This window comes from Coccidioides immitis, assembly GCF_000149335.2.
Source record: "Coccidioides immitis RS genomic scaffold supercont3.1, whole genome shotgun sequence".
Lineage (NCBI taxonomy): Eukaryota > Fungi > Ascomycota > Eurotiomycetes > Onygenales > Onygenaceae > Coccidioides > Coccidioides immitis.
The window spans coordinates 6145531-6169840 of NW_004504310.1; the positions used below are offsets into that span (position 1 = coordinate 6145531).

Genomic DNA, 24310 nt, shown 5'->3' on the forward strand with positions numbered 1-24310 from the left:
TATTAAGAGAGAGAAAGGAAAACGGAAGAGAAAAGAAAAAGGGTGAAAGACGATCAAAAAGTGAAATCCAAATCCGTTTGCACCCAATCCGCCCTGTCCTGGCCCAAGACTTGCATCTCGCTGCCTTTTTTCCAGTCTATATAGTTGTAATTTGCATTGGCATCGCTTTCGTTAAAAGAATCGAAGGGAGACGAAAAGGTCCCCTCACTTGTTCCCTTGGTTGGAGAAGAGTAAAGTACAGGCGATAGTATCGTTTATCTTCCTCCTTCTCGGCTCTTTCGGGGTTAAGATGAGTCCGTTCTGACGATAAAGACTCACAAAGGGAGTAAAATTAAAACAGGGAAATATAGGGTAAGAAAAGTCCAAGATCTAAGAGAAGTCCCACCAAAAATCAAAAACAAGAGGAGCGCTATGAGCCAAGTGACGAGTAGTTCTCGTCCATCCCCATGGGGAAAGGAATCGCTATGCTCCACAGTTGCAAAATTTCAAAGTTACCCAAGGAATAAAAGGGAGTGCTAATAAAAGGTCAATGAATAAATGTTGTCACAATCAAGCGGGGGCATCATGTGTAAAGAATTCAGCGTAAGAAAGGGGTAAAAGTTCTTTGAGGCTTCAGTAGGAAGAGGATACGATCAAGGCGGGTGTCCAAAATGATTTAAGAGACTCAGAATAGCTGTATAAGTAGCGTGGCCGCCGCTGACGGAAGGAACGATAGCCATTGATGATCACTCAATGTGCATTGAATCATCTGGAGTATGGCCGTCATGGTCTCGAGAATCATCAGCATCGCCGTCTTTGTCGCCGTTACTGTCTTCATCTGGTAAGACATTGATCTTGGAACTTATGGAAGCCGACTTGGTGCCGGAACTCAACGGCAACTGATACTTGACAACTCCACGGACGATCAATTCAAATGGGTGCTGAAGAACACGCTCCCATCTTAATGATCCTCCCTCCTCAGTTTTGTTTCCTGGTTTTGTCAACCGTACCTGGCCAGTGGAGTTGGATGCGATATGTTTCCAAGGCGACGGCTCGAAAGTCAATGGCGAGGCGAAATGGAAAATCCGACCTAGTAGCATTGTCTGCGGGTCCCTAACGTCATCGTCTGGCATTGGATCGGTTCCTTTGTCAACGCCACCTGTAACGTTGACAGTAGCGATCGAGGCTAGATCCTTCGAGGGATGTCCCCGCTTGCTGCTCTCCAGACTTCTCGCATTAATCGCCCGTTTCTTACTCTCTGTAGTTCGAGGCAATTTTTTTGGATGAGGTCCACGGTCTCTCCAAAAAGAATCGCTGCCGACGTATCTGCTTTTCGCGAAAATATTTACGTCCATATCGTCGATAGTGAGCGCAAATAAGTTCGGGTTAACGGCTTCAATATCCAAATCGAGCATGATTGTCTGCTCTGAGGCTAGAACGTTTTGGATTTCCCTCACACGAACGTTCTTAAGCGGCTGCGTGGCACCGATGATGAATAAAGTCGATCCACTGGTGAGAACAAAAAACAGCATTAAAAGTAAGGCACACACGCCATAGCGTGCCCAAAATCCAATTCGCCTCTGTCCAAGATACTCCATCTGTCGGAGGCTAGAACCATTTGAACGTCGCCCATGACGGCCCCGAATACTTCTAATGGCACCAACCAAGGGAGTCCGCTCATCGTCAGCGCCTTCAGCGTCGAAATCGTACCCGTAAGTGTCTCCGTCTTTTTTTAGCTTTCGACTGCGACCATTACCAAGAAAGTGACGAGAGGACTTGGGGTTTTGGGACGGCTGGAAAGCCGATTGATCTAATGCGCCCTGATGGGCACCATTTCTTCCATGTCGCCCTATATGATAGTGGCGTGCTGTATGCAGCCCATGCCCTCTCGAGGTGCCTCGACCAGCAGAGCGATCTTCGCCCTCACCATCCATGGTGTTATAGGAAGTATTTGTAAACTTCATACTTCTTTTCCCTGTGATACCGTGCAGTGAATCTCTGACGCCAGGACGCATTCGATTTCCGTACTGGTCTAGCTGGCCAACCGCGGACGCCGCACTTGGGGTCCGAGAATGATATCGGTGTTGTCTGGATGGATGAGGGTCAGGAGGGTTTGATTCATAAACAAACGTCTCCGCAGAGTCCGATGAGTCTGCGTCTTCAACAGCGCTTGCTACCTTGGCTTCGAAGATATCCGCTTTCGACGATGCTACAATCCAAGGTTAGCTTCTGCGGATTTATTCAAGCCTAACGATCTGTAACCCTACCTGTTCCAGTGGGTAGAGTTGGTTTACGAATTTTCTTCTTTTCTTTTCTCGGTCGGATAGTCTCATCGCTGGCACGTAGTCGAACTGTGGCGCTGCCGTCTTTCCTTCCCAGCCCACCACGCTCACCAGCACCTCCACCGAGTGAGACTTGAGGTATAGAGCTGACAGTTTCCGTCTCCACAGTCATATTTGTCATAGAAGACTCTCCAATTTTCCCACGGACAGAGTTCAGCGAAGTAAACGAACGTTTCGCAAGGACTTCGTCAGACCTAGGCTTAGTAGGGCCATGCTTTTGTATGTTGTCCGTCTTCGATCCGGCACTTTTATTACCTCCGCTATCACTGCCACTGTCCCCAGAGGGTTTTATAACTTTAGCTGCTTCACCGGGATCTTCGCCAGTCGGCGGGTCAATCGCAGTGAGACCTGGGACCGTACCCTCCTGGACTGTTTCAAGGACAGGTGCGGTTCCACGGCCCACGCCGCGGGTAGGATTCTGAAATTGGGCATCTTCTGGTGCTTCAAGACACTTGTCCGCAGATAATATGTTATCGCTTCCCGCAGGATGCCTCTTGCTTGCAGTGTTCGCGGAGATGTTATCATGGTCTGCACGTCTGGGGGAGGTTGTGCGTTGCAAAGGAATTCGGGTTGGTAGGCCAGGAGGTGGTGACTTTATTCGATGGAATTTAGGCCATTGTAAAGGAGGATCTCCCGATTTTGTAGGCATGTTTGATTTATTTGGTTGGGATAGGTCTGTCGAAGCATCTGTAGTAGGCGGTGGAAGATGTGGTTTGTTTGAATCAACAATATCGCTTTCCAAATCACGGGCAGCCGGCAAATGGGTTCGACTGATCGAAGTAGAGCTTGAATTTCGACTTGGACCCAATTCCTGGCTATTCCTGCGAGATCTTGGAGTGGTCCTTGATGCGGATATTGGATTCACACTTCTAGGCGGCACTCGATTCGGAGAAGCCTCTCGGGAGGAAGTCACAGAACTTGTGGATGATAACGGAGCGTGTTGTCCGGTCGAGAGATACTTCGATAGCTGTGTTGTACCGTTCGATTGCACGTCACGCGTGGAGGGAGGAGCCTGGAGGTTTGACGAAGGTCGGCCTTGGCCGCGTTTCCCGTTGCGAGTGGTGGCAGGAGAAGGCATCTCCCAATCAGGGTTTCGTTGATTTGACATATTTTCAAACGGCACGAGGGCGGAGACAAACTAACTCACTGGTCGTACGAAGCCAGGTCGCTCGTTGGAGGAGCAACAAAGTATCGAATCCGAAGGGGTGATTCACGCACGCAGGGACCCGCCTGCAGTTTGCAAAGTAAACGGATGCACCAGCTACCAACCTCAGAGCTTCGAGCCAAGATATTCCATCCTGAAATATGCTGCAGATGAGGGACAGGCGAATCGGACTTCGAAAACTTTTGCGCGCTTTTTTGGTTGGTGAAATGGCAAGGGGTGAGGAGATCGTCCAGCACGAGCCAGGATCGAAGGGCCTAGCGACAGAAAAGCCGTTTGTTGTTATTGTTGGACTGGGCTTGACCACATCATCGAAAGTTCGTGATTTTGTTGAAGGTCGATGGTTGCCGGGAAGAAGTTGGGCAGACCAGCAGGGAGAAAAAGCCTCGCCGGATTGGCCGGAGTGATGGACCAGGCCACAAAGCGTCGGGTGTCAAACGCCACGTTCCTGGTGTTCCGTAATTTATGATCCTGTTGAGTCCTTGTCTTCCTTGCTAGGCTCTTAAAGAGCTACACCGGTTGGCGGAGATGGCACTGCTGGGGTGGTGTGGATTGGCCGTTAGCGTCGATGAGACCAATAAGGGTGGCCCACGTCAAAGGGCGAACGATGTCAATTGCTGAACAAAACCGGCAAGTCCACGGTCCTAGTGAGACGTTATAAGAAGTGAAGCGGCCAGACGAAGGACAGCGAACCTGTATCAGGGGGGAAAAGGTGATTGTGAGAGGTTGACAACGAATCGAAGGAGTCCAGGTGCCTGAGCAGGGCAGAAGCAAGGAGTTCGATGCGGGGAGAGATTGCAGAACGGCAAATGGCCCCTAGACTGCCCTGGGAGGACGTTCAAGCCTTTGTGGAGAGATGGAGCTGCAGTCTGACGGAGGGAGATGGAAGAGCAGGGCCGATGATGATGACGAAGGGCGGCCATGGACATGGTGGTGGCGGTTTTGTCAGCGTCTCGATCGTGGCCGAAAAGTGACCTCAGCGGACTTTCCCTGGTAATTTCAGGCCCGTTTGAGACGGGGCGTGACCGTACGTTACAGGTATCATATCCAAATACGGTGTGCCTCTTTGCGGCAGGAGTGTCGCATGTGGCTGAGCGTGGCATGGTGCTGTCTCAAATTACATACCCAGTACGGAGTACGGAGTACAGAGCAGATTACTCGGCGGCCGGATTAATTGTTGCCGACAGTACGGAGTATTGCTGCTTTAAACACGCATCGGGACCAAGACTCATGAAAATGAGAATCTTGTCGGAAAACCCTCATTATCAAGCAAGGATTCCTAAAACGTTCCTTTTTTTTTTTTAAGTCCGTGTGACACACAGACAGAGAAAGAGGGGAAGTATATGTGCGTGTTTTCGTGCGCGCGGGCCTTGCCGATTCCCGCTCTTACTCAAAAACGGCCTGTATTAGCGTGTAACCTGTGCAACAGTCCAGTAACCGAATGATCGGTTATTTACATACCGTTACATTTACTGACCGCCATTGATCAGCAATCTGGAAGTACACCAACGTACTCCGCGATGTCCACCTTAAAAAAGCGAGACAGCTGGAGTGACGCCGAAAGAGCGACTCTTTTGGGCGGAATATTCCTCCACCTGACGGCCGCTTGAAGGGTGATGATACTCAAGTGATTAAAGGGCCCGTTCGATCACTATCATCGGGTGCCCAGAACTGCCATTTGGAACTGAGTTCTGGGCCGAATGGGAACAACCTTCCAACTTTCCTGAAAAATCAACCCTTTGGTGTCAAGGATGCTTGCAGGCTTCTCTCACGATGTGTCCAAATCTCCGCATCCTCAACTGTCCCAAACACACCGTGGTTAGACCGCCTTTAGTTCTAAGGCCGTCTCTCTTTTTAGCCGACGGGGGCCCAGAACCTCGCTGCCCAGACATCTAGACTTTGCCCCGTGCCCACTCCCGCTTGGCTTGGACGACTCGACTTTTGGATCCCTAGGGACTTCATAGAGGCGGGGATCCCATGGAGGAAAATACGGGGCATGACTTCTTGATCATCCCTTTGTCCCTCTCCTAGTCTCTGTCGCTGCGAACAGATCCTGGACAGGAATCATATTTTCAACCCAACTATGAGAAGCAACCGAGAACGTCGGCGATTGCCGACTCACCGAATACCTCACTGCAAAAAAACCGTCATCAACTCGACTCGACTTGCCGTCGCTTAATAGTCACTGCGGAGTGCATATGGAGTGGATTTCCGGCAAATAATAAACAAAGTCTTTCCAGCCATGACGTCGTTGATTGTCAAACTAGCTGCGATTGTGCAGAGCGGTCGAGGAATTGATATAACCCTGACTTCATTTCATCCTTTCTTGGATGGCACTTGTTTTCGGGGGAGGTAACTAGCCCATTTGTGAATGGAAATGATCGTAAAACGATTTCAAATCGCAGATGAACATCCGAAAGTTGGATTCCGCCTATTTCCAAGTCGACAAAGTTTTCCTCGTGAGGGGATTGGCCATGCTGAAAGTTTTTGAAGAAGTTGAACAATTCGCATGCTACGGAGTACAGATTCCCGTTTTTGCTAACCCAGTCTCCATAGTTAAGCACGGGGATATGCCAGCATGGACACATGAAATTCTTATGAGTGTTGTGGGTATTAAAGCTGCCGATGTTGACTCATGTGCGAGGAAAAGCAGAAGCAAAGCGAGAAAGATTTGGCGAGAGAGAGTCCTTTTTCTTGTTCATATTCTTTAAAGAATGATCACTTTTCGCACTTTGGGTTTCGTCAAGGGAATATCTTCCGACAATTTCTTCAAAAGTCAAAATCTTGGGCCATAGGAGGTCGTGTTTGCTTCTTTGACCCTCGAACCGGCAATAATAATTATGTCTAAAATGTCGGCGGCAGAGTATTTATGGATAGCTGTGTATGTACTCCGTATCTTACTCCCTCTCTGCCTTGAGCCCGTGTTCACTTCTTGTGTCATATTTTGATGAAGATGGAATTTAGTCTGCCCAAGCATAACCTTTGCCTTCAGTACTACTATTACCTAGGGGCACTTGGGCTCATACGTTTTGACGAGTGCATTGTTATGTATGATCACATCCCCCCTGGCCTGTGGAATTTTGTCAACATACTCTCCGCAGGGAGGGACGAATGGATTCTAAATTCGGTTGGATGTGAGGACGGTATAGTTATACCTCTCTTTAAGAGCAGAATCCCCATATCTCAGTTACGAATTGAACAAGTCTTCCTTTTGTTACGTCTCTAATACTTTCGCACGCGCACGAATTTGAGTTTTAGAGGCTCTTGTGATGCTGCATGTTGCCTTGGTTGCTATTCAATGCGTATGGCTCTTCCTACAGCTCAAGTGTCATGCGTCGTCGCCAAAGCAGGCTCGACAGAATCTTTCCATGGTCTGCACTCTGGCGGGCTGTTATGACCACGCGCCAGCCTCCAGGCAGTGCCATTGGTGTTTTTGCAATTCAAGAAATTATGCGTGTGGCATTATGGACCACATATATAATGGTTGCGAAGGGCTGGATCCAACAGGAAATGATTGTCTGCAGCCAGAGGAAAAACTTGTTGACCCCCCCCCCCCCAATAACGCAATTTGGCTCACATGGCTCTCCAGGATGGTACTTCATATACTCAACACCAGCCCTAGTAGTTCTAGCAAATAAGGCTATACCGACTCTCGAGGCCAGGATTACAATTGCACTTTGTACCGCCTTGAAATTTCGACAGCTTTAATTTACTTTACATCTGTCCTTTACTCCTCTAACCCACAAATAGGATATGTTCTCGCAGCCCACCTGGCCCTCTTGCGACTACTTTTTGGTCAACTTCGCTGACCACCTTTTCCCTCGAGTGATTACCCGTAGGAAGAACAATTTCACTGCCCGGTAAAACCCAGTTGAACCTATACCGCATCGACGAACGGCTAGCATGGCAATGACATAGAATAGTGCTAGATATGGTATACCAAGTGTGCTTCCCGACCGTGGGCATGGAGCCTCGTCTGAGCCACCTCCAACACAACATTGATTCCCCAAGGCGAGGCTGCTGAGCCGCTTTTCCCTTTTGTTATCGTTTCACCCCTGTTTTGCACCTTGATGGCCCCATGGTCGGCGGATCCGACCTCGAAATCCATGCATCTCCCGAAGTAATCAATTACCTGTCGTCCGCTTTTACCATTTTAGGAACGACTACGTATATGCGGCTTGTTTCAACCCTCTCCCGTTCTTGCCTCCAATTAACATGTAATTCACTTTAAGATTGAAGTAATATATCCGTTAAACCATTCACTGATTTAATCAATTCATGGTCATAAAGTTTTGATGCCCTATCATAGATGCCTTCGAAACCAATACTCTTGTAGTCAAAGCACCAAAGGAGATCGAATACTCCAGTAATTGGCGATGATTAAGAGATGGGCAGTTGTTTTTTCAGGCTGCCTGGAGAGCAATTGAGCGAACATTACCCCGTGCGGCGAACGAAAACGTGGTCCATTTCGAAGTCCGAAAATGCTTGGTTGATAATCATTTCCGACCTGGATGGGATGCGCCGCATTCACCAAGGGTCAGCACTGCGTCTCGTTTGCCAATCGGAGACCAAAATGCTCTTTCAAAAAGCACGAGACTCGCATCGTGTATGCGGTCTCCTTCGAAATAAGTCGAGGATCAGCAGCAGGCGGAAGCGCTTATCTGGCCAAACAATCTGTGGTCGAAAGTACCCCCCAAACAGTATGGAGATTCGCGTCGCTACATAGTTCACAGAAATGCGGGCAGCAACCATGGTACGCTGGCAGAGTAGCACAAAGTATATCCCAACGTCAAGCTTCTCTTGCCAGTAAGGAAAGTAAGAGCAAACAATGATGCGAGACGAGGCGCTTGTTTGAAAGCGCATATGCTGCTGCTCCGCGGCGTGCGGAGCGTGACCAGGGTGCACGCTGAGGCTGAGGCGCACAGCTGCTCACCCGGTCCATCGCTTTGGAGAGCAGCCAAAGAGGCGAAACTTATTGGCTGAGAGCAACGGTCAAGGCAGGAACCGGGCGCGAGGCTCGGCGAAAGGGTGCATCGAATAGTTACCCGCAAGGTGAGCTCCCTTGCAGATGGACGCGGCGCCTGGATAAGCAGCCTGTGCTTCCCAATGGGTGAAATAGGGCGTTGTCTCGGGCTCGATGGGAGATCGGCCTGCCCAAAAATTCCCGAAGCAAGAGGGCATATATGATGTCGAATCCTCCTTGGGACTCAACATTCAAATCCTTCTGCCCCTCCACACAGTCGGGTCCCTCCAGTCGCCGACTCCCCAGGGCAAAGGGGCAAAGTGTTGATTCGACCGGCTTGCTTCTCCGCGGTGATCTCCGTCGAGCAAAGTGGATTCTCGACGGCTGGCTTGGCCATCGTCATCGCGCGGGTCATGCTATTGCCAGCGAGTGTTGAGTTCCATACCACACGGCCATCCGGGCGTCCTCTAAGCGACGATCCGCCTCTCATCTTGCGCCCACGGCCGAATATTATCCTGTTGTGATCCCTCCGCCGTGGAGAACCTGATTTGTAATTACCCCGTCCTGACACCCGTATCCATCCCCGTTCCGCGCTCTGACTGGTGGTATTATGACAGTACATACCATCCCCAAACCACAAGCCCGCCCCTCTCTCCTCTCTCGCCCCGCGCCGTCTGTCGTCTCGTTCAGCCTTATTCTTCCCGCGCAACTTTTCTGGCGCCCTTCAGCTTCGTGTCCTTTTCAACGTTTTTCTTTATACACTGCCTGGTGACCCGTCAATTGAAGTCTATTGCTGTCAAGTCTCGCTTTTACCGCTACAGAGCCTCTCTCCGTCGGCCTTTGTCTAAAGAATATCATTCTCCTCCCTCTGCGTAGATGAGTTACCCATCCAGAGATCGGGATCGCGACTGGGACGAGCTCTCTCGCCACTCCGATCCGAGAGCGACCTATTCTACCTACAGACGTTACGTCATTCCAGACGACAATTCAGCAGCTTGCCGAAGAGACGATCCCAGTGACCGTCAGCTCGAAATCCGGACATTGGACCGGGAAGACCGGCGCACTATGCCCCGACATTACGATTACGAATATAGCCTTGACACAGACTTCGACCGTAGGTCTCCCTTTTATATACAAGTTTTCTACTCTTAAACCAAAACCCCCATTCTTCACACATCGAGCCCTGCTGACAAACATGGATGTGCCAGCGGTCTATCGAGCGCCCAGCTACGCCAGCTACTCTCCCAGATCGGATTCGGAGTACCAAATAGTCCATCGTTCCGAAGCGATGGATGACCGTTTTATGGTCCGTCGTGATCCGCGAGATGATGATTTCTACTATCATAGGCGGTTTCGTGAATATGACAATGGACGATCATATCCAGGATATGAAGTGATAAGCTATCGCACTGAAAGCCCGCGACCATCGCGCGGACGAAGGCGCAGATGCAGCAGTGATGACGACATAGTTCATGTCCGTCGGAGCGATAAGGAAGAAAGCCCTCATGGCTATCGACGGCATCTCGCCGAGGGTGCCCTTGTTGGTGTAGGCGCTGCGGAATTGATTCGCCATCAAAGCAAGAAAGCTTCAGAAAAGGGCAAAGAAAGCACTCTAGCACGTTTGGGTAAGGATGTTGGCGCAGGGACGCTTGGTGTCCTTGCTGCAGACGCCATCGTCAGGGCTCACAGCCGTCATCGTAGTAAAAGCCGCGCCCGGAGCAAGAGTCGCCATCGCTGCGAGTCACTCGACCGAGGAAGGGATCATCACCGTCGTCGATATCGCTATCATCATCGACGCTACCATAGGCATGGTAGTCGCTCCTCCTCGACCTCACGTTCTCGGGCACGCACCCTTGCTGGACTTGGATTAGGTGCGGCTGCCATCGCTGGAGCCGTTGCTTTAGCCAAGAAACACTCCGAAAAGAGCAGCAAACAGAGGTCCTCAGGTCGCCGGAGTCGATCGCATCGTCGCCGCTCCTCTTCAGCTTCTTCGTCCTCCGATGCACGCGACCCCGACCATCGCAACAGACGAATGGCCGAAGCCGGCCTTGCTGGAGCGGCAGTTGCTGGCTTAGTCGAGCACGTACGCAGCAAATCTCGATCAAGGAAAGGCCGCTCGCGCAGCAGAATTCGAACCGGAATCCCTATCGCTGCAGCTGGCTTAGGAAGCGCTGCGATTGCTGCCGCCTACGAGAAAAATAAAGCCAAGAATGAAGACAAGAAGGAAAAGGAGACACGGCGTGCACGCAGTCGATCTCAGTCTAAAAGTCGAGCACGATCGTCTTCGGAGAGCCAGGTCGGTGTTCCGCCACATCTGATCGAGTATGGTGATGATCCGGTATACGGCCGTATCCCAGCTTCTAATTACTATGGTCGAGCCGAAAGCCCGTACCATACACCGCGAAAACACACCCACAGTCGCAGCCGTCGCAGCCCATCAACAGATAGCTGGTCATCATCTGATCGAGAAAGCGGGAGGAATCGTCGCGACAAACGTAGAGAGAGAAGTCGATCTAGAGACCTTGCAACTGCCGGACTTGCCGCTGCTGGTGCTGCGGGACTTGCGGCCCATAAATATGCACAGAGAAAAGAGCGAAAGAAGAATGAGAGGGATAGAAGTAGGTATTTTTTTTCCCATCCGTTATGTTTGATCTCTTCAGCTTCCAGCATCCTCCGTTTGGAAGCCTTTGTCAGATAGTTGTTGATGCAATTGTAGGGCGTGACGAAGAGGAAGCCCGTCAAGATTCATACGATGATACCTACAGCACCATACCCTATCCTCCCTCTCCACCTCCACCAAGTGCTTCTTCTTACCCGCAGGACAACTATTATCCTCAAACAAACCAATTTGCCCAATCACCCAACCAGACGACAGGACCCCCACCAGGTCATTATCAATATCCTCCTTCAAACTACCCACCCCCTGGAACAGCATCAATGCCGCCGCCAAACCACGTTTCGCATAATCCTGCCGATTACCCGCCACCTCCAGGTGCGCCTCCACCTGCCCAACATTACAATTATCCAGTTCCACCAGCACAGGATCCCTATGCGCATTTGCAGCCTCGGGGTGATGAGAATGTGAGTGCTGTACCGAAATCCACCCACCCTACTGAACAGCACCAATTTTCATATAAGAGTGGGTTTAGGTAGCATAACGCAGAATACCTTCGTACTAACATATTCTTTTGCAGGTGTAAGCGAAACCAGTGAACTCAATCAACCAGATGGCCATAGGTTCAGCACGTCAAAAAGCCCTTCATCCACGGATGAGGCTCTTATAACAGCAACCCTTCACGGGCGTCCTAGGTCTACAAGCCAACCTGCTACAAAAGCAGTCCAGTTCAACCTCCAGCCGGATTACGCCTCAGATGATCTCTCCTATGAAAACGGCTATGAAACAGATGATAGTGATTCCACTATTGGCGGCTGTAATCATTCGCGCCATCTTCGTACATCTCGACGTGCTCAAAATCGTTCTATTCACTCCCGGTCGCATACTCCCGCCCCTATTACTTCAAGGCATGTACGGAAGCATGAGGTCCGGTCATCACAGGGCGACCATTCGGACTCCGAGAGTACAGTTGATTTACCTGACCGCTTTGATTCGCAAGGGCATCTTGTCAGAACGACATGGTGGTAGTATGTGAGGATGCGTGGCTTGGTTTTTTCGGTTTTTGGCTAACTCCAGAATTTCTTTTATATCATTCGCTTCTAGTTTTTCTGTCGATTTTGATACTTTGAATTATTGGATGCAATATAACTAATTGTTTCTTGATGAAGGTTCAGCATGGGCGGCAATTGTCGGGCATGTTAGTGATCTAATGACTCTGGCTGATGAAGGTTATGACTGCATGATTTTGGTTGTAGTTTGAGCAATCTAGTGTTCCCTAATACCATTGATCTTTATATTCTCTTTGATTTTCATGGAAGAACCACTCTTGAAAATTACTCGGACTATTATTCAAGAGAGAAAATCTCGTTGTTCCATTGGTACCCTGTTGATTGACTCGTGCTCAAACCCCCAACTGTCACAGGATTGGCAAGCTGCATCTAGAATACTCATTCATACAAAAGTCGTATGATAGATAACCGTCTGATTTTGCCTTAGACGTCCCACCATAAATGCAACCTAACTCATGGACCGTGAGGAGAGCTTGGTAGCGCGTGGGGAGCAATTACCCTGTATCTGGTATGTCCACAACAGCTCCCGGGTTTTGCGCCCCGTAAGTACCCTAAAACCACCCACACTGTCAAATGATGTATGCATGCCTGCATCCAAACACTGGCCAGCATCGGTCCAAGTTGTGAGGCAAAGACGAAGGCGGCAAGCTCGTTTTGACTCTAGACAATGCTACTAAATGTCCCGGTGAACAAACATAAAACAAATCAGTAGAGAGTGTTGTGGCTCTGAATTATGGATTGTGAATCCTTCTGTGAGTACATATGTAGAAGTGGAAGCAGACCATGTGATTGCGCTTGGGTCCAGCCAAAACTCCCCCTGTAGCTGCGTGTGGACTGGCTCTGATTGCGGATCGACCAGGGGATACTGGGGCTGAGTTTGAGCTAGGTGGTGGCAGTGTGCCCGGGGTACCTGTTATGCTTCTCGAAGATCATGATATTCAGATGAGATCTTGGATCTCAGCTAAGCTATAGCTACAACTGGCTGACTAATACAAATACTTCAGATGGAAGGCATAGTGTAACATTGCCCTGGCCTGAAAAGGTGCTGATCCAGTGACTTAGTGCTTGTTGTGGCATTTCCATCTTATTTCTTTATCATAAGCTTGTACTAAGATAGGGCAGTCTTCTAATAGTTTGAAATGTAAGCATCAAGTATTCTTCTCTGAGAGTGCTGCTTTCTATCTGATCTTCATGTACTGCTGTCTGTCTGATTCAATTTTGGTGTTCATAATTTTATTCATGATATGGTGTTCTGTTCTGTCAACTAAAACTGGTGATGGTGATGATAGATGATGTTCAAATGAGTTATCATCAGCTGCTGGTTCAAGATGAATTATTGAAATTACTGGATGAATATCTTTAAATTGAGTGGGCAAGTTCATCTTGTAAGCTAAAGGCCTGACATGTTTAATAATTGAATAAGATTTAACTTGAATTAAAGAAATTATATTATTCTTAGAAAGAAAGTATCTGTATTTCCCTTTCCATACAACTCTGATATAAGCCTTATTGAATAGCTTCATTAGTTTGTGATTGTTATTATAGTAAATAATTATATGAACTTGTACTAACTTAATAACATCTGCAACTTGTTTCCTGATGATATCTTGAGTGTTCATGAAGTGATTGCCAGTTTTATCCATTGTTAAAGAAGAAGGTAGTATGACAGTATTCAGTTCAACTTCATAAAGAATTTTGAAAGAAGAGAATAAGATGACTGCTGATATTAAGATATTTAAACTGAATTCAACTTCTGGCAGAATATTCTTTTATTTCTTTATATTACAGCTAACAATCAAACAGTAAAGAGTAACTTCAATAGTCTGATTTGATTTCTCAGATTATCTATCTGCCTGAGAATGATACATAACAGTATAGCAGAGATCTACTAACACTCTGTAAAAAACAGTATGCCAGAATGTTGAAAGAAAGCAGTTATTATGATTAGATATTATTTTATCTGAGAACCTCCAGTATTGAATAATTTTATTAAAGAATCTTGTAGTCCACTTCTCAGCTCCATCTGTAGTTTTACTGGAAATGATATGAATCTATTTAGAAAACTTGTCTATTATAAATATCAAGACATTATTTGTGTTTGCAGAGCACAGAAGATGAACTATAAAGTTAAGTGTAATAATTACAAATAGTTAATCTGAAGTAATGATTAACTGCAATTTACTGTAGAGAAGATGAGGCATTGATTTTGTAATTCTGCATATCAGATAGTGGTTGACATATTTTGTGACTAGATCATATAATTTTGGCATAAAAATAATATTATATAATTACTGAAAGATCTTTTCAATTCTGCTGTACATAATATTATCATGGGTCTGCTGAAGAAATCATGCTTGTAAAGTTTAGAAAATACAGAGTCTTATTCTATTACTTTCTGTAAAGAAGAGGAGATCTGTATCTGTATCTAGCTGAAAGTTGTGATACTTATTTAGAGTAGATAAAGACTTTAATTTATGAAGTATTTTCTGAAAGCAGGAATTCTGAAGTAAGACATCTTGAATATTCTGTTTCAATTTATCACTCAGTTCTATAAAAGTGAAGATAGAGTAAGAGTTGCAGGTTTTTGTTACTTGTAAGTGAAACAGAATGTTAATATTTTTATGATTTTTTTCTTTATAATGGACAATCTTCATCTGTGGCCAGTACTGAAAGAGAAACAATAATTATTTATTTAATCTTTAATTCTGTTGTTTATTTATTAGTGTGGTCTGCAGGACTGTTTTAAGAGTGTTATAGTCTGTAACTACCATAACATCATTCTGGTCAAAGTATTGTGGAGCTTTTTGCAATGCCCATACTAGAGCTGCAGCTTCTAGTTTTATCACTTGGTAAGACATTTTGTTAAGTTTTAATTCTCACAATAAATACACTACCAAGTGTTTCTGATTATTGCCATTCAATTGATGGATGGCCATCCTGAAACTATACTCTTTAGAACCATCACAATGTAATATAAAAGATTTTGTGAAGTCAGGAAATTTCCTGACTGATATATTGTATAGCAAATTCTTGACTTTATTTCAGATAATTTTGATGGAGGCCATTAATTCATCTTCTTTACCAGAGGTGTTTTGAGCAATCAGATTAAGAAGAGATTAAGCAGCATGTTTCTTATAAAGTTGTTCTTTTACAGAACTCTTATGGAAATCAAGCATCTTAAGCTGCTGCAGTGATGCAATTACTGTAGTGAAGTGAGAGACAAATTAATGATAAAAACTGAAGAGACCTATTGCTGTTTCTAACTCAGCTAAAGTTTCCAGAAAGACTAATTTTCTGATTGCTTCTACTTTTAATTACTGTATGGACAGTCTCAGTTGTGAGACATGATAATCTAGTAGATCTACTGATGAATAGATAAAGTGTGACTTTACTATTAATAAGATTAATTCAGATTCTGTAAGCATTTCAAGAACTTAATCAAGATGCATAAGATGCTGCTCTGTAGTTAGTGAGTATATAATGATATCATTAATGTAGACAAGCATGAATGATCAGAGATATTTTCTCAAGATGTTTTTCATGTAATATTGGAAGAACTCTGGAAAATTGCCTAAATCTATTATTGCTACTGTTAGTCTTTCATGCCCTCTGTAGAGTGTCACAAAGCTTGTCTTCCACTGATTTCTTATAGCTATTAGTATCTGAAAAAAACCTTTGATTATATTGAGAGAAGAGAAGATTACTGATTCACCAAGTGCATCCAATATAATATCTTGTCTTGACAGAGGATAGATGTCTGATAATAGTTTCACATTTACTCAGTATAGATTCATTATACAATGAGATTTTCCCCTTCATCATACAACAAATATAGGAGAGACAGCTGGTAAAGATTCATTAAGAGAAACTTTTTTAATATAATTTTCTTTAAGCAAGCTGTTGAGTATTCTGTCTATTATCTTGTGGTCACAGAAGAAAAGATTATATAGATTTTGTTTCAGTTCAAAAATGTTACTGTTATCTTTAAAGAGAATTAGCATCTTGACATTTTTTACTAATTCAAGTTCATCTTGGAACAGCTGTTTATATTTATATAGAAGTTGAAGAACTTTCTATCAGTACTCAGAACTTCAGTAATCTAAAATATCTATTTGCTGAGTGTTCCCATTAATATCATGATTGTATTGAGTCTGATCCAGTAGCTTAAAGAATATATTGTCTTGATTTTCTGTATCTATATTATGTTGTCTAGTTTTGTTGGTCAGAATGAAATTTGTGACAATATTACTGTCTGTTAGCAAAATAAGATGGCTGAGAACAGTACAAGAGAGAATTTTTTTATTCTGGTTGCTGAAGTTTAATATCATAATGTGATTAACTCTGTTTTCTATTATTAGATCTTAAGATGTAGAGAGAAATGTTAATGCAGATTTCCTGAATAGTAACTGAAGATACCATTGGTTTTTGATTTAAGAAAGAGATTTGTGAGTAACTGAAATGACTTTACTATGACTGGCTGACACTATTATAGAGTGGGCAGCTCAAATCACCATCTTGTAGAAACTTTTTGTGAAATGAGTGTCAGTATAATATAGTGTTTTTTGAGATTAAAGTAGTATCTTTAGTTTTTGTTTGCTATCAGAGTTCAGTAAAAGAGTACAGATAGTTTCCAGCTTTATTATAGTGTTTCAGGATTTCAATAAATTCATGCCTATTAATATTTGTGGAGAAATTCTTTCAACAACATAAAAGATTGCTGAGAGAGAAGACATGTTCTGCTGTAAAGCAAACTGTAATGGTAAGATAACAGTATAGTATGAGAGAATAGAATCAGATGATAGACTGTATATCTTGATAATTATGCTATTATAGTTTGGCTGCAGCTGCAGGTTTGAATAAAAGGCCTTGAGATGGTGCTTATCAATAATGGAAATACTCAATTCTGTATTATAACAGATCTTAAAGAGCTTGCTGTCTGGATTAAGCATATATACTATTAGTGAAGATAAGAGACTGGCAGTAGCTTGTGAAACAGCGTGTAAGTAAACATGAAAATAAACATTATCATCAATATAATCAGATAAATAGTTAGCTGTAGTCTGAAAAGCAAAACTGTATTCAAGAGAAGATACTAGTTTTTTGAGTCAGAGTTCTCAGAAGTGAAGATATAGTCTATTAGTGACAAATGATTATAATCATGCTCTTTATTCTCTAGATCTGAGATGGACAAGATGGAGGCTTGCTCAGCTTTAACTGTATAGACTTTTTACTTTATAAGAATACTGCCAGCAAGTTTAGATGTATTAGATAGCTTGTTGCATTTGCTCTAATACTGTTTTCCATATGTTAAGTATGGTGTGAAACAATTCTAGTCTTGTTAAGATTAGAGTGGTATCCAGTTCTGGGATTTCCTGTCCTGGTCCTAGATTCCTGTCCCAATTCCCATCCCAAGGACAGGATCAGGTTGAAGCTCAGCTTAATGGGATGGGACCAGGTTGTTTAACAGCATATTGGGACAGTTCTGTGGGAACTGAGATTGGAATGGGATTGGGACTGAGATCAAAATCTAGCTAGTAGAATGGGTCCAGGACCTGACATGACAAAATGAGATAGAACCAGGATTTCAATATTATATATAGAATGGGACCAGTAAAGTATAGAATGGGACTAGGAACCCTGGTCTCATTTGTGTTGTCAAAAAGTAACAAAATTTGGTAACAGTCCTAACATAATTTTATTAATTTATTCAACTTCAGAAAAGTACCAAAATTTGGTAATGCTCTTTGCATAATTGGATCATATTACAAGCTATTAGCTACTTGAGTCTATCTATTAATAACATTGATGTATTTCCTGTTTCTCATCTGGATTAAGTAGTAGATTTAGCAAGCTTGCAATCTCTTCCCATACAATCTCTGAAGTATCTTGATCATCTTGATTATCTTAGATAACTTTCTTGGCCAACTTCTCATGCAATATGAGTGCTTCATTCAGCATATACATCTTATCTCTATATTTAAGCAGCATGATCTTCTTGATTATAAATGCATGAAGCCACAATCATTAATAATAATATGTATCTCAAGTAACATTGAAAACCTGTTCTATCCCAACTTCTGTTAAAGATATAGTCAGAATGTCTCTTGCCATCTAAGTAACAGTTGGAAAATCAGACTCTAGCATTCTTCACTGTTCCAGAATTGGAGCTTGAGGTGATGTCAAATTCTTATTATTTAAATATTACTTCATTTCATTTTGGAAATTTGCTTGTCTTTAATAGAATCTCTCAAAAATCATTTGCTCAATATTCTAGAGAAGTTAGCAGAGAAGAAATCAGAATAATACTTATAATAAACATACATCATTCACATTAAGTATTACTTCTCTTGACTATTCATATTTCTCATAATACTTTTTGTAAAACCTCAAAATATATTGTTAGTATATTTCACACTCATTACTGGTTCAATCCTCTGAATTATATGCTCTCATGCAGCATGATGAATGAAGGGCAGCAGCTACAGCTAGCAGCTCACTCTTTAAATGCTTAGTATTATCATAGTATTTCTGGAATTTCAAGTTGGCAGCTTTGATAGCTTCTTGAATATTCTTTCTTGTTATTAACTGTTGGATCTTGTTCTCCTCTCTTTCTAAATGCTGGAAAAGATGATTGTACATTGCCCATACCAGATAAATTATTGAGTCTGTTGTTTTGGACAGTATCTTGATAAATCAACTGACTGACTGCAACAGTTCAATTATATACTCTAGCTGCTTTCAGTCATGGTTTAATAAGTAAAGTCTTTGATATTTTGATGATGAGTCCTGAATCCATAAGTTTACAGCTTGTTAAAGTAACAAGACATGAACACACATCTTATAGATGGAATTCCATCTTGTGCAAACATCTTAAATCATCTTGTGCTGGTTCTCTTGTTAATATTGAAGTGGGGTATGATGGGATGTCTCATCAAAGTAGGCAAGTTGGTTGAGATGGTGAGAGTGCAAGAAGGATGAAAAATCACAACATAGTAAGAATGATAATGGCTGAGTAGTAAGAATAGAGAAGCATGCCTTAACAGACATCTAAGCTTATAAGAAATAATAGTACTAAAGAGTCTGTACTAATACAGACAGCTCTAATAAGAAATAGTAGCAAGCTTTATGAACAAGAGATCTTCATATTCTCTAACTAATAATCAAACTAGCAATAAAGAATGAGTGTGTAGAAAAGTATAAAGATGCATGAAGGTATTGAGCAAGATGCAGAAACTATAGATGATTTATATAACTTAGAGATAGTAGCTGGAGAGGTTTTGCATCTCAGACTGGAACAATCTTTGTTCTAATATGATACCAGAATCTCCACTACATTTTCTCCTGGCTTTTAATATTGATGTCCTCTGACAACAGGCAACATATGAAACAAAACAAAGACAATTTAGTAAAGAAAATAAGAGACTAAGAATTAGTAACAATCTGGTAAGAAAAGAGATAGAAAATAAGAATAAAGAGAGTGACAGCAGCAATCTCTAATAGTAATCACCATGATTCTCTTCTTCTACCAAGTTCTCAGAAGAAGGAGAAGGCTGAACTGATGCTGGATTAATATTGTTGTGCATGCAATGCTAATAAGATTTGTTACCAAAAGCTTTCTTTTCAATTTGATATATCTTGATAATGACATTCAAAGCAATTCATGTGGTCTTTAGATGCCAGTTATTAATGAAGTTCTGAGCCTTCTTCTCTTCTGGTTCAAAGAGGGTATCAAGCTCCTCAATCACTATAGAGTTATTCCATCTAATTCAGTCTACCAAGACATCTGATATAGCTTCTAAGCCTTGCAATTGAATAGCAGTAGGGAATTAATATGAAACTGATGTGTAACAGTTTAAATGGCTGGAAGATAATGATGGCTCTGAAACTAGATCTCTATGTGTGGTGGAGAGCTGTGATCAGGTACCAGCTTTATTGACTTCAAGATGTTCATGGTTCTTCTGGATTGCCACATACCAGGGTAGCATAGTATGCTGGACATTTTTGCATGGACTGTGAGCTCCATGAAGCAGCAGAGAGCTTGTAATTCAGATATTACCAGGTTTGCAAATGATGTCAGTCCATCTAATATCAAATTTTCTTTTATCATTTTTGATATACATTGTATTCTTAATGCAGTAAATATAGCTATCAGTGGATAAGCCTTGTTCTTTAACTAGTTTCCACCAATTCTCTAGATGATTATGCATTTCTGATAAGATTTCTGTACAGTTGCTGGGCTCTTCTGCTGTTAAGATCAAGAATTCTTGTATCATGTTAACACCCTTTTCAGTAGTAATAGCATCTGGAACATTGATATCAATATGGTGAAATCCAGTTTTATCCCCTGGCTTAGCATACTTGATATAATATGGATAGGAGATTAATTTCCAAGTGTGGTCAGGTCTTGTCAGCACATACTATAGATAGTATACAGAGTTCTGGTGCATGAGTTATTGGCTAATACTGTAGTATATTGTTCTCAACCATTCATAATTGTTACAACCTTCCATCATTCACTAATGATGATAGTATATATTATATTCACCATTGACCTGAGTAAGTACTGTAGTGATGGTATCTTGTAACTTATCATTTCATCAGTGCATTAGCTGGAGAATAACAACAGATTTAGTGATCTCTCATTTCTTCTGAAGATTGCTGGTGGTGAACTTGTTAACTCCAGTAATCTGTGTGTATCAGTTAAAGTTGAATGTTCTCATATTTGTGACTAGAGAGATAATTGGCTGATGTTTGAATTTGTAAATATCTAAAGCATCTTCAGCTCTAGCTGGTCTATTTGTCAAACAGAATCAGAGATAGATGCTGTTATTGATCTTGACTGAGCCAATATTGCAACAATTTCTATGAATGTAAGCCAAACAGTTGAGAAGCTTCTCTCTATTAAGTGTGCAAGTCTGCAATCCAAGTTTTGAAGCTATTAGTTTTGTATAATTATAGTATAGGTAGATATCAGCTTTCTTATCACTAAATGTCTTTTCTAATTGCTTCAGGATGTGAATAAGCTTTAATTCTGAACACATTTTAATACTCTTTATCTTTTGCAGGAGTTGCTGTTCAAATTCATGACAACAGCAAGTACCAGAGTATACTGTCATGACAGATTCTTTATACTTGTGTCAAGATATCTCTTCATCACTTTCAGAAGAAATAACAGACTCATCATTATTATCTAAGTCTTGAAGTGTTTGGTGTGCCAATATAACTGCAATTCTTTCACTGTGGTGCTTTGGAGCTTCTGATTGGCTGGATGGATTGGCCAGCATACTGGTGAATTCAAATGGTGGCTGTGATTGGCCAGTTTCAAATTCATGTGATCTAATTAACATTGTGCTATGTATAGAGGCTTCTGACATGTTGTGGCTATATAGTATAGACATTCCACTCATTGGAATGTCTCTTGATGATCTTGGAGACTGTAGTTCTTCCAGTAGACCTCAGGAGCTGCTTGCAGTGGAAGAACTTCTAGTGATATTCTGAATTGAATGTTGGGAGCTGGATGACTGTAGAAGAGCCAATGACTGTAGAAGACTATAGTTGCCAATGGTAAGACCCTGTTGGTATAGAGCATCTCTTGAAGAAAGTTTGTATATATAGTCAACTTCTTTATTAGCTGTAGTATAATTGCCTGGCAATATAGCTAAGCTCTGGTGATATCCAGCTCCTGTAGCATCTAGTCTTTGGAGCACTGTGCTGTTAATATTATTGGTGAACTTATCCCAATTCTTGTAGATATTTAGGATATGGTGAAGCTTTTGTGCTGTCTACAGGCTCTCCACTTTTAATTATATGGTATCAATTCTGTCAATACTCCATATAGTGACAAGTCTATTCTTGATCTTTTGCATATCAATGCAATGTTGTTTGACATCCAGAGTAACCTTTCAAGCATCATGGAAATTAGTGTTGAAATTGGTGTATGTAATGTGTTGTCAAGCTCTGGATCTTTTAACATATTGATAGAAATGGGTCACTAAGTCAGTAACCACATCAGTCACTCACATCAGTGTGTTCATTAGTTTGATCTGTAGGCTGTAGCAATGGTGTGGAGCTTGATTATTGATATATTTCATAGCTGCTGTTAGATTATTAAAGAAATAGCCATTCAGGTTAACTTCACTATCTCTGGTAATGACCAGGTCTTGGTTTTCAGGTGCAGGAGCTAGAGGAGGCAAGTTGCTTTGTCCAGTCATTTTGAAGAATATTGGTGATCCAAAAAGAATTGCAAATGTCAGAATAATAAAATAGAAGGCAAGAAGAAGTGTTGAAAATGTTAAATCTGTGAAAAGAATCAAGCTTGAATGTAAAAGACAGTAGAAGCTTCAGAAAAGAAAAATCAGTCTTTAAATATCTTCTGAAAAATTTAGAAAAAGTGAAGACTTCTGTAAATAATAAAGAAAGAGAAACTTCCCAAATAAGCAAGCAAAAACTTCACTTTGCAGGCAAATAAAAGAAATCTTCTAAAAGAGCAAGCAAAAACTTTACTTTTGCAAACAAAATACAACAAATTACACATCTTGTGGAGGTATAACAACAGCAAAGCTTCAGTTATCTGATATAACAGTTGATAATTATATTTGCTTCATTTCTTCTTGATCATTTTCATTTTTGCTCTCACTCTGATCTTGGTCATCCCCTCTATTCAAGAAGCTAATATTCAAGAAACTACTAGAGAGAATATTAGACTGGCTTCTTGTGGCATATTTTTGAGAAACATTCTCCATCTCTTTATCTGAATCTGCTGGACTATCACTAAGCTGCTTCATTTCAGATCTCATAAGGTACTTCTTTAATCTGCTTTCTGCAATAGATTCTTTGATTTCAGTGCTGTCTAACTTTTCAAGATGATAGAAATCTAGTTCTTGATTGATGGACTTAACTCTATAGAGTTCTAGCCATTGAAAGTGCAGAGTGTTGTTTCTAGACATATTCTGTTCTTCTTTGATATTGTGAAGCAAGACAAGGTCTCTGAATTAAAGAGAGTTGATCTGAATATTATGGGTATCATTAAAGTATTTCTTATTCTTAGTGTGCATTTGAAGCTGATGATGTGCTGCTTCCAGAACATTCTCATCTTGTCATTTAATTTGATGTACATACATCAGAAGAAGGTCTTCAGTCATTTAGACATTTTGCTATGGAATTATTTATCAAGTAGAAATCTTGAGTTCAACTGGAAGAACTGCCTCCTGGCCCATTAGCAATCTATAAGAGAAGATACCAGTACTAGCCTTAGTTATTATTTGATCTGCCATCAGAATTGCAGAAAGATGTTTAATTTAATCTCTTTCAGTACTATTGGTGGCTTTAGCTAATTTATCAGTCAAAGACTTATGACCAACTTCCACCATACCATTTACAGAAGAATTATAGAGTGAAATAATAATGTGTTTGATGTTGAATTTCTTCAGTAAGATCTCCACAATATTCTTATTCTCTGATTCTCCATCCATAACAAATTTGGCAGGCAGGCCCCATTGACAGATGATATTCTTATAAAGAAATTTGGCTACAGCTTCAGCTGTTGCCTTCTTCAATGCTCTAGCTTTCATCCATTCAGTGAAGTCACATCTTACAACAATCAAATAATTTCATTCTCAACAGAAAGGCATGTGTTTAATATTTACTCCAACTTTCTCCCAACAGATAGAAGTCCAGATAGAATGAAGCTCTTCACTTAATCTTTATAAATCTCTTTATTAATATTGAGAACAGTGCTTCACATAAGCAGACACATCTTTATATATTTCTGACCACCAGTATTGAGCTTGTAAGATAGAGTATGTTCTCTCTTGCTCTTTATGGCCAAATTTATCATGCATCATGTATAAAATTTGTTTACATTATTCTTTGTTGTCCACAATACATCTTAGAGATACATCAGATTCTGCTTGTCTAAATAGTTAATCAGTCTCTACTATATATTTAATTACTTTCTTTTGAAATCTTGTGTACTTCTTTTCTTTCATGCCCAATGGTTTTGATAGAGTAGTTAGATATTGTGCAATTTTCTCTGATTCTTCTGAATATGTGGAGTCCAGTATCCTAAGGTCTTCACTATTGAGAGCTCAGCCAGCTAAAACTCTTATAGAATTTATAAAGGCAAACAGATCTTTATCTTCTTCAGATTCAGATTGTTCTCCAGTATCTAGTTCTCAGCAA

The 24310-nt window shown here is 42.2% G+C and overlaps 5 protein-coding genes across 5 annotated transcripts; 2 read left to right on the forward strand and 3 right to left on the reverse strand.

Moving 5' to 3' along the window:
* Nucleotides 1-725: 725 nt before the first annotated feature.
* On the reverse strand, nt 726-3429 carry CIMG_00898 (phospholipid metabolism enzyme regulator; the record flags this gene model as incomplete). The annotated part of the gene is made up of 2 exons (XM_001247126.1): nt 726-2188; nt 2247-3429. 2 exons carry the CDS (start codon nt 3427-3429, stop codon nt 726-728), a joined length of 2646 nt encoding a protein of 881 aa, XP_001247127.1.
* Nucleotides 3430-4181: 752 nt separating this feature from the next.
* Nucleotides 4182-4586, reverse strand: CIMG_00897 (uncharacterized protein; the record flags this gene model as incomplete). Its single annotated transcript, XM_001247125.2, has 1 exon — nt 4182-4586. The coding sequence occupies one exon, from the start codon at nt 4584-4586 to the stop codon at nt 4182-4184; it is 405 nt and encodes a 134-aa protein (XP_001247126.2).
* A 907-nt stretch (nt 4587-5493) lies between these two features.
* On the forward strand, nt 5494-6220 carry CIMG_12824 (uncharacterized protein). Its single transcript, XM_004445811.1, has one exon. The coding sequence runs from the start codon at nt 5889-5891 to the stop codon at nt 6192-6194; it is 306 nt and encodes a 101-aa protein (XP_004445868.1). The 5' UTR covers nt 5494-5888; the 3' UTR covers nt 6195-6220.
* Nucleotides 6221-8246: 2026 nt separating this feature from the next.
* CIMG_00896 (uncharacterized protein) lies at nt 8247-12366 on the forward strand. Its single transcript, XM_001247124.2, has 4 exons — nt 8247-9560; nt 9655-11064; nt 11163-11527; nt 11641-12366. Exons 1-4 carry the CDS (start codon nt 9323-9325, stop codon nt 11644-11646), a joined length of 2019 nt encoding a protein of 672 aa, XP_001247125.2. The 5' UTR covers nt 8247-9322; the 3' UTR covers nt 11647-12366.
* A 10353-nt stretch (nt 12367-22719) lies between these two features.
* On the reverse strand, nt 22720-23076 carry CIMG_12825 (uncharacterized protein; the record flags this gene model as incomplete). The annotated part of the gene is made up of 1 exon (XM_001247122.1): nt 22720-23076. The coding sequence occupies one exon, from the start codon at nt 23074-23076 to the stop codon at nt 22720-22722; it is 357 nt and encodes a 118-aa protein (XP_001247123.1).
* Between the last annotated feature and the right edge of the window lie 1234 nt (nt 23077-24310).

Excerpts from the sequence above, each read along its gene's own strand:
- CIMG_12824 (XM_004445811.1), top strand. The coding sequence starts at position 5,889 with ATGAACATCCGAAAGTTGGATTCCGCCTATTTCCAAGTCGACAAAGTT.
- CIMG_00896 (XM_001247124.2), top strand. The coding sequence starts at position 9,323 with ATGAGTTACCCATCCAGAGATCGGGATCGCGACTGGGACGAGCTCTCT. Across the intron at positions 9,561-9,654 it reads CCTTGACACAGACTTCGACC|CGGTCTATCGAGCGCCCAGC; the intron begins GTAGGTCTCCCT and ends TGGATGTGCCAG. Across the intron at positions 11,065-11,162 it reads GAAGAATGAGAGGGATAGAA|GGCGTGACGAAGAGGAAGCC; the intron begins GTAGGTATTTTT and ends ATGCAATTGTAG.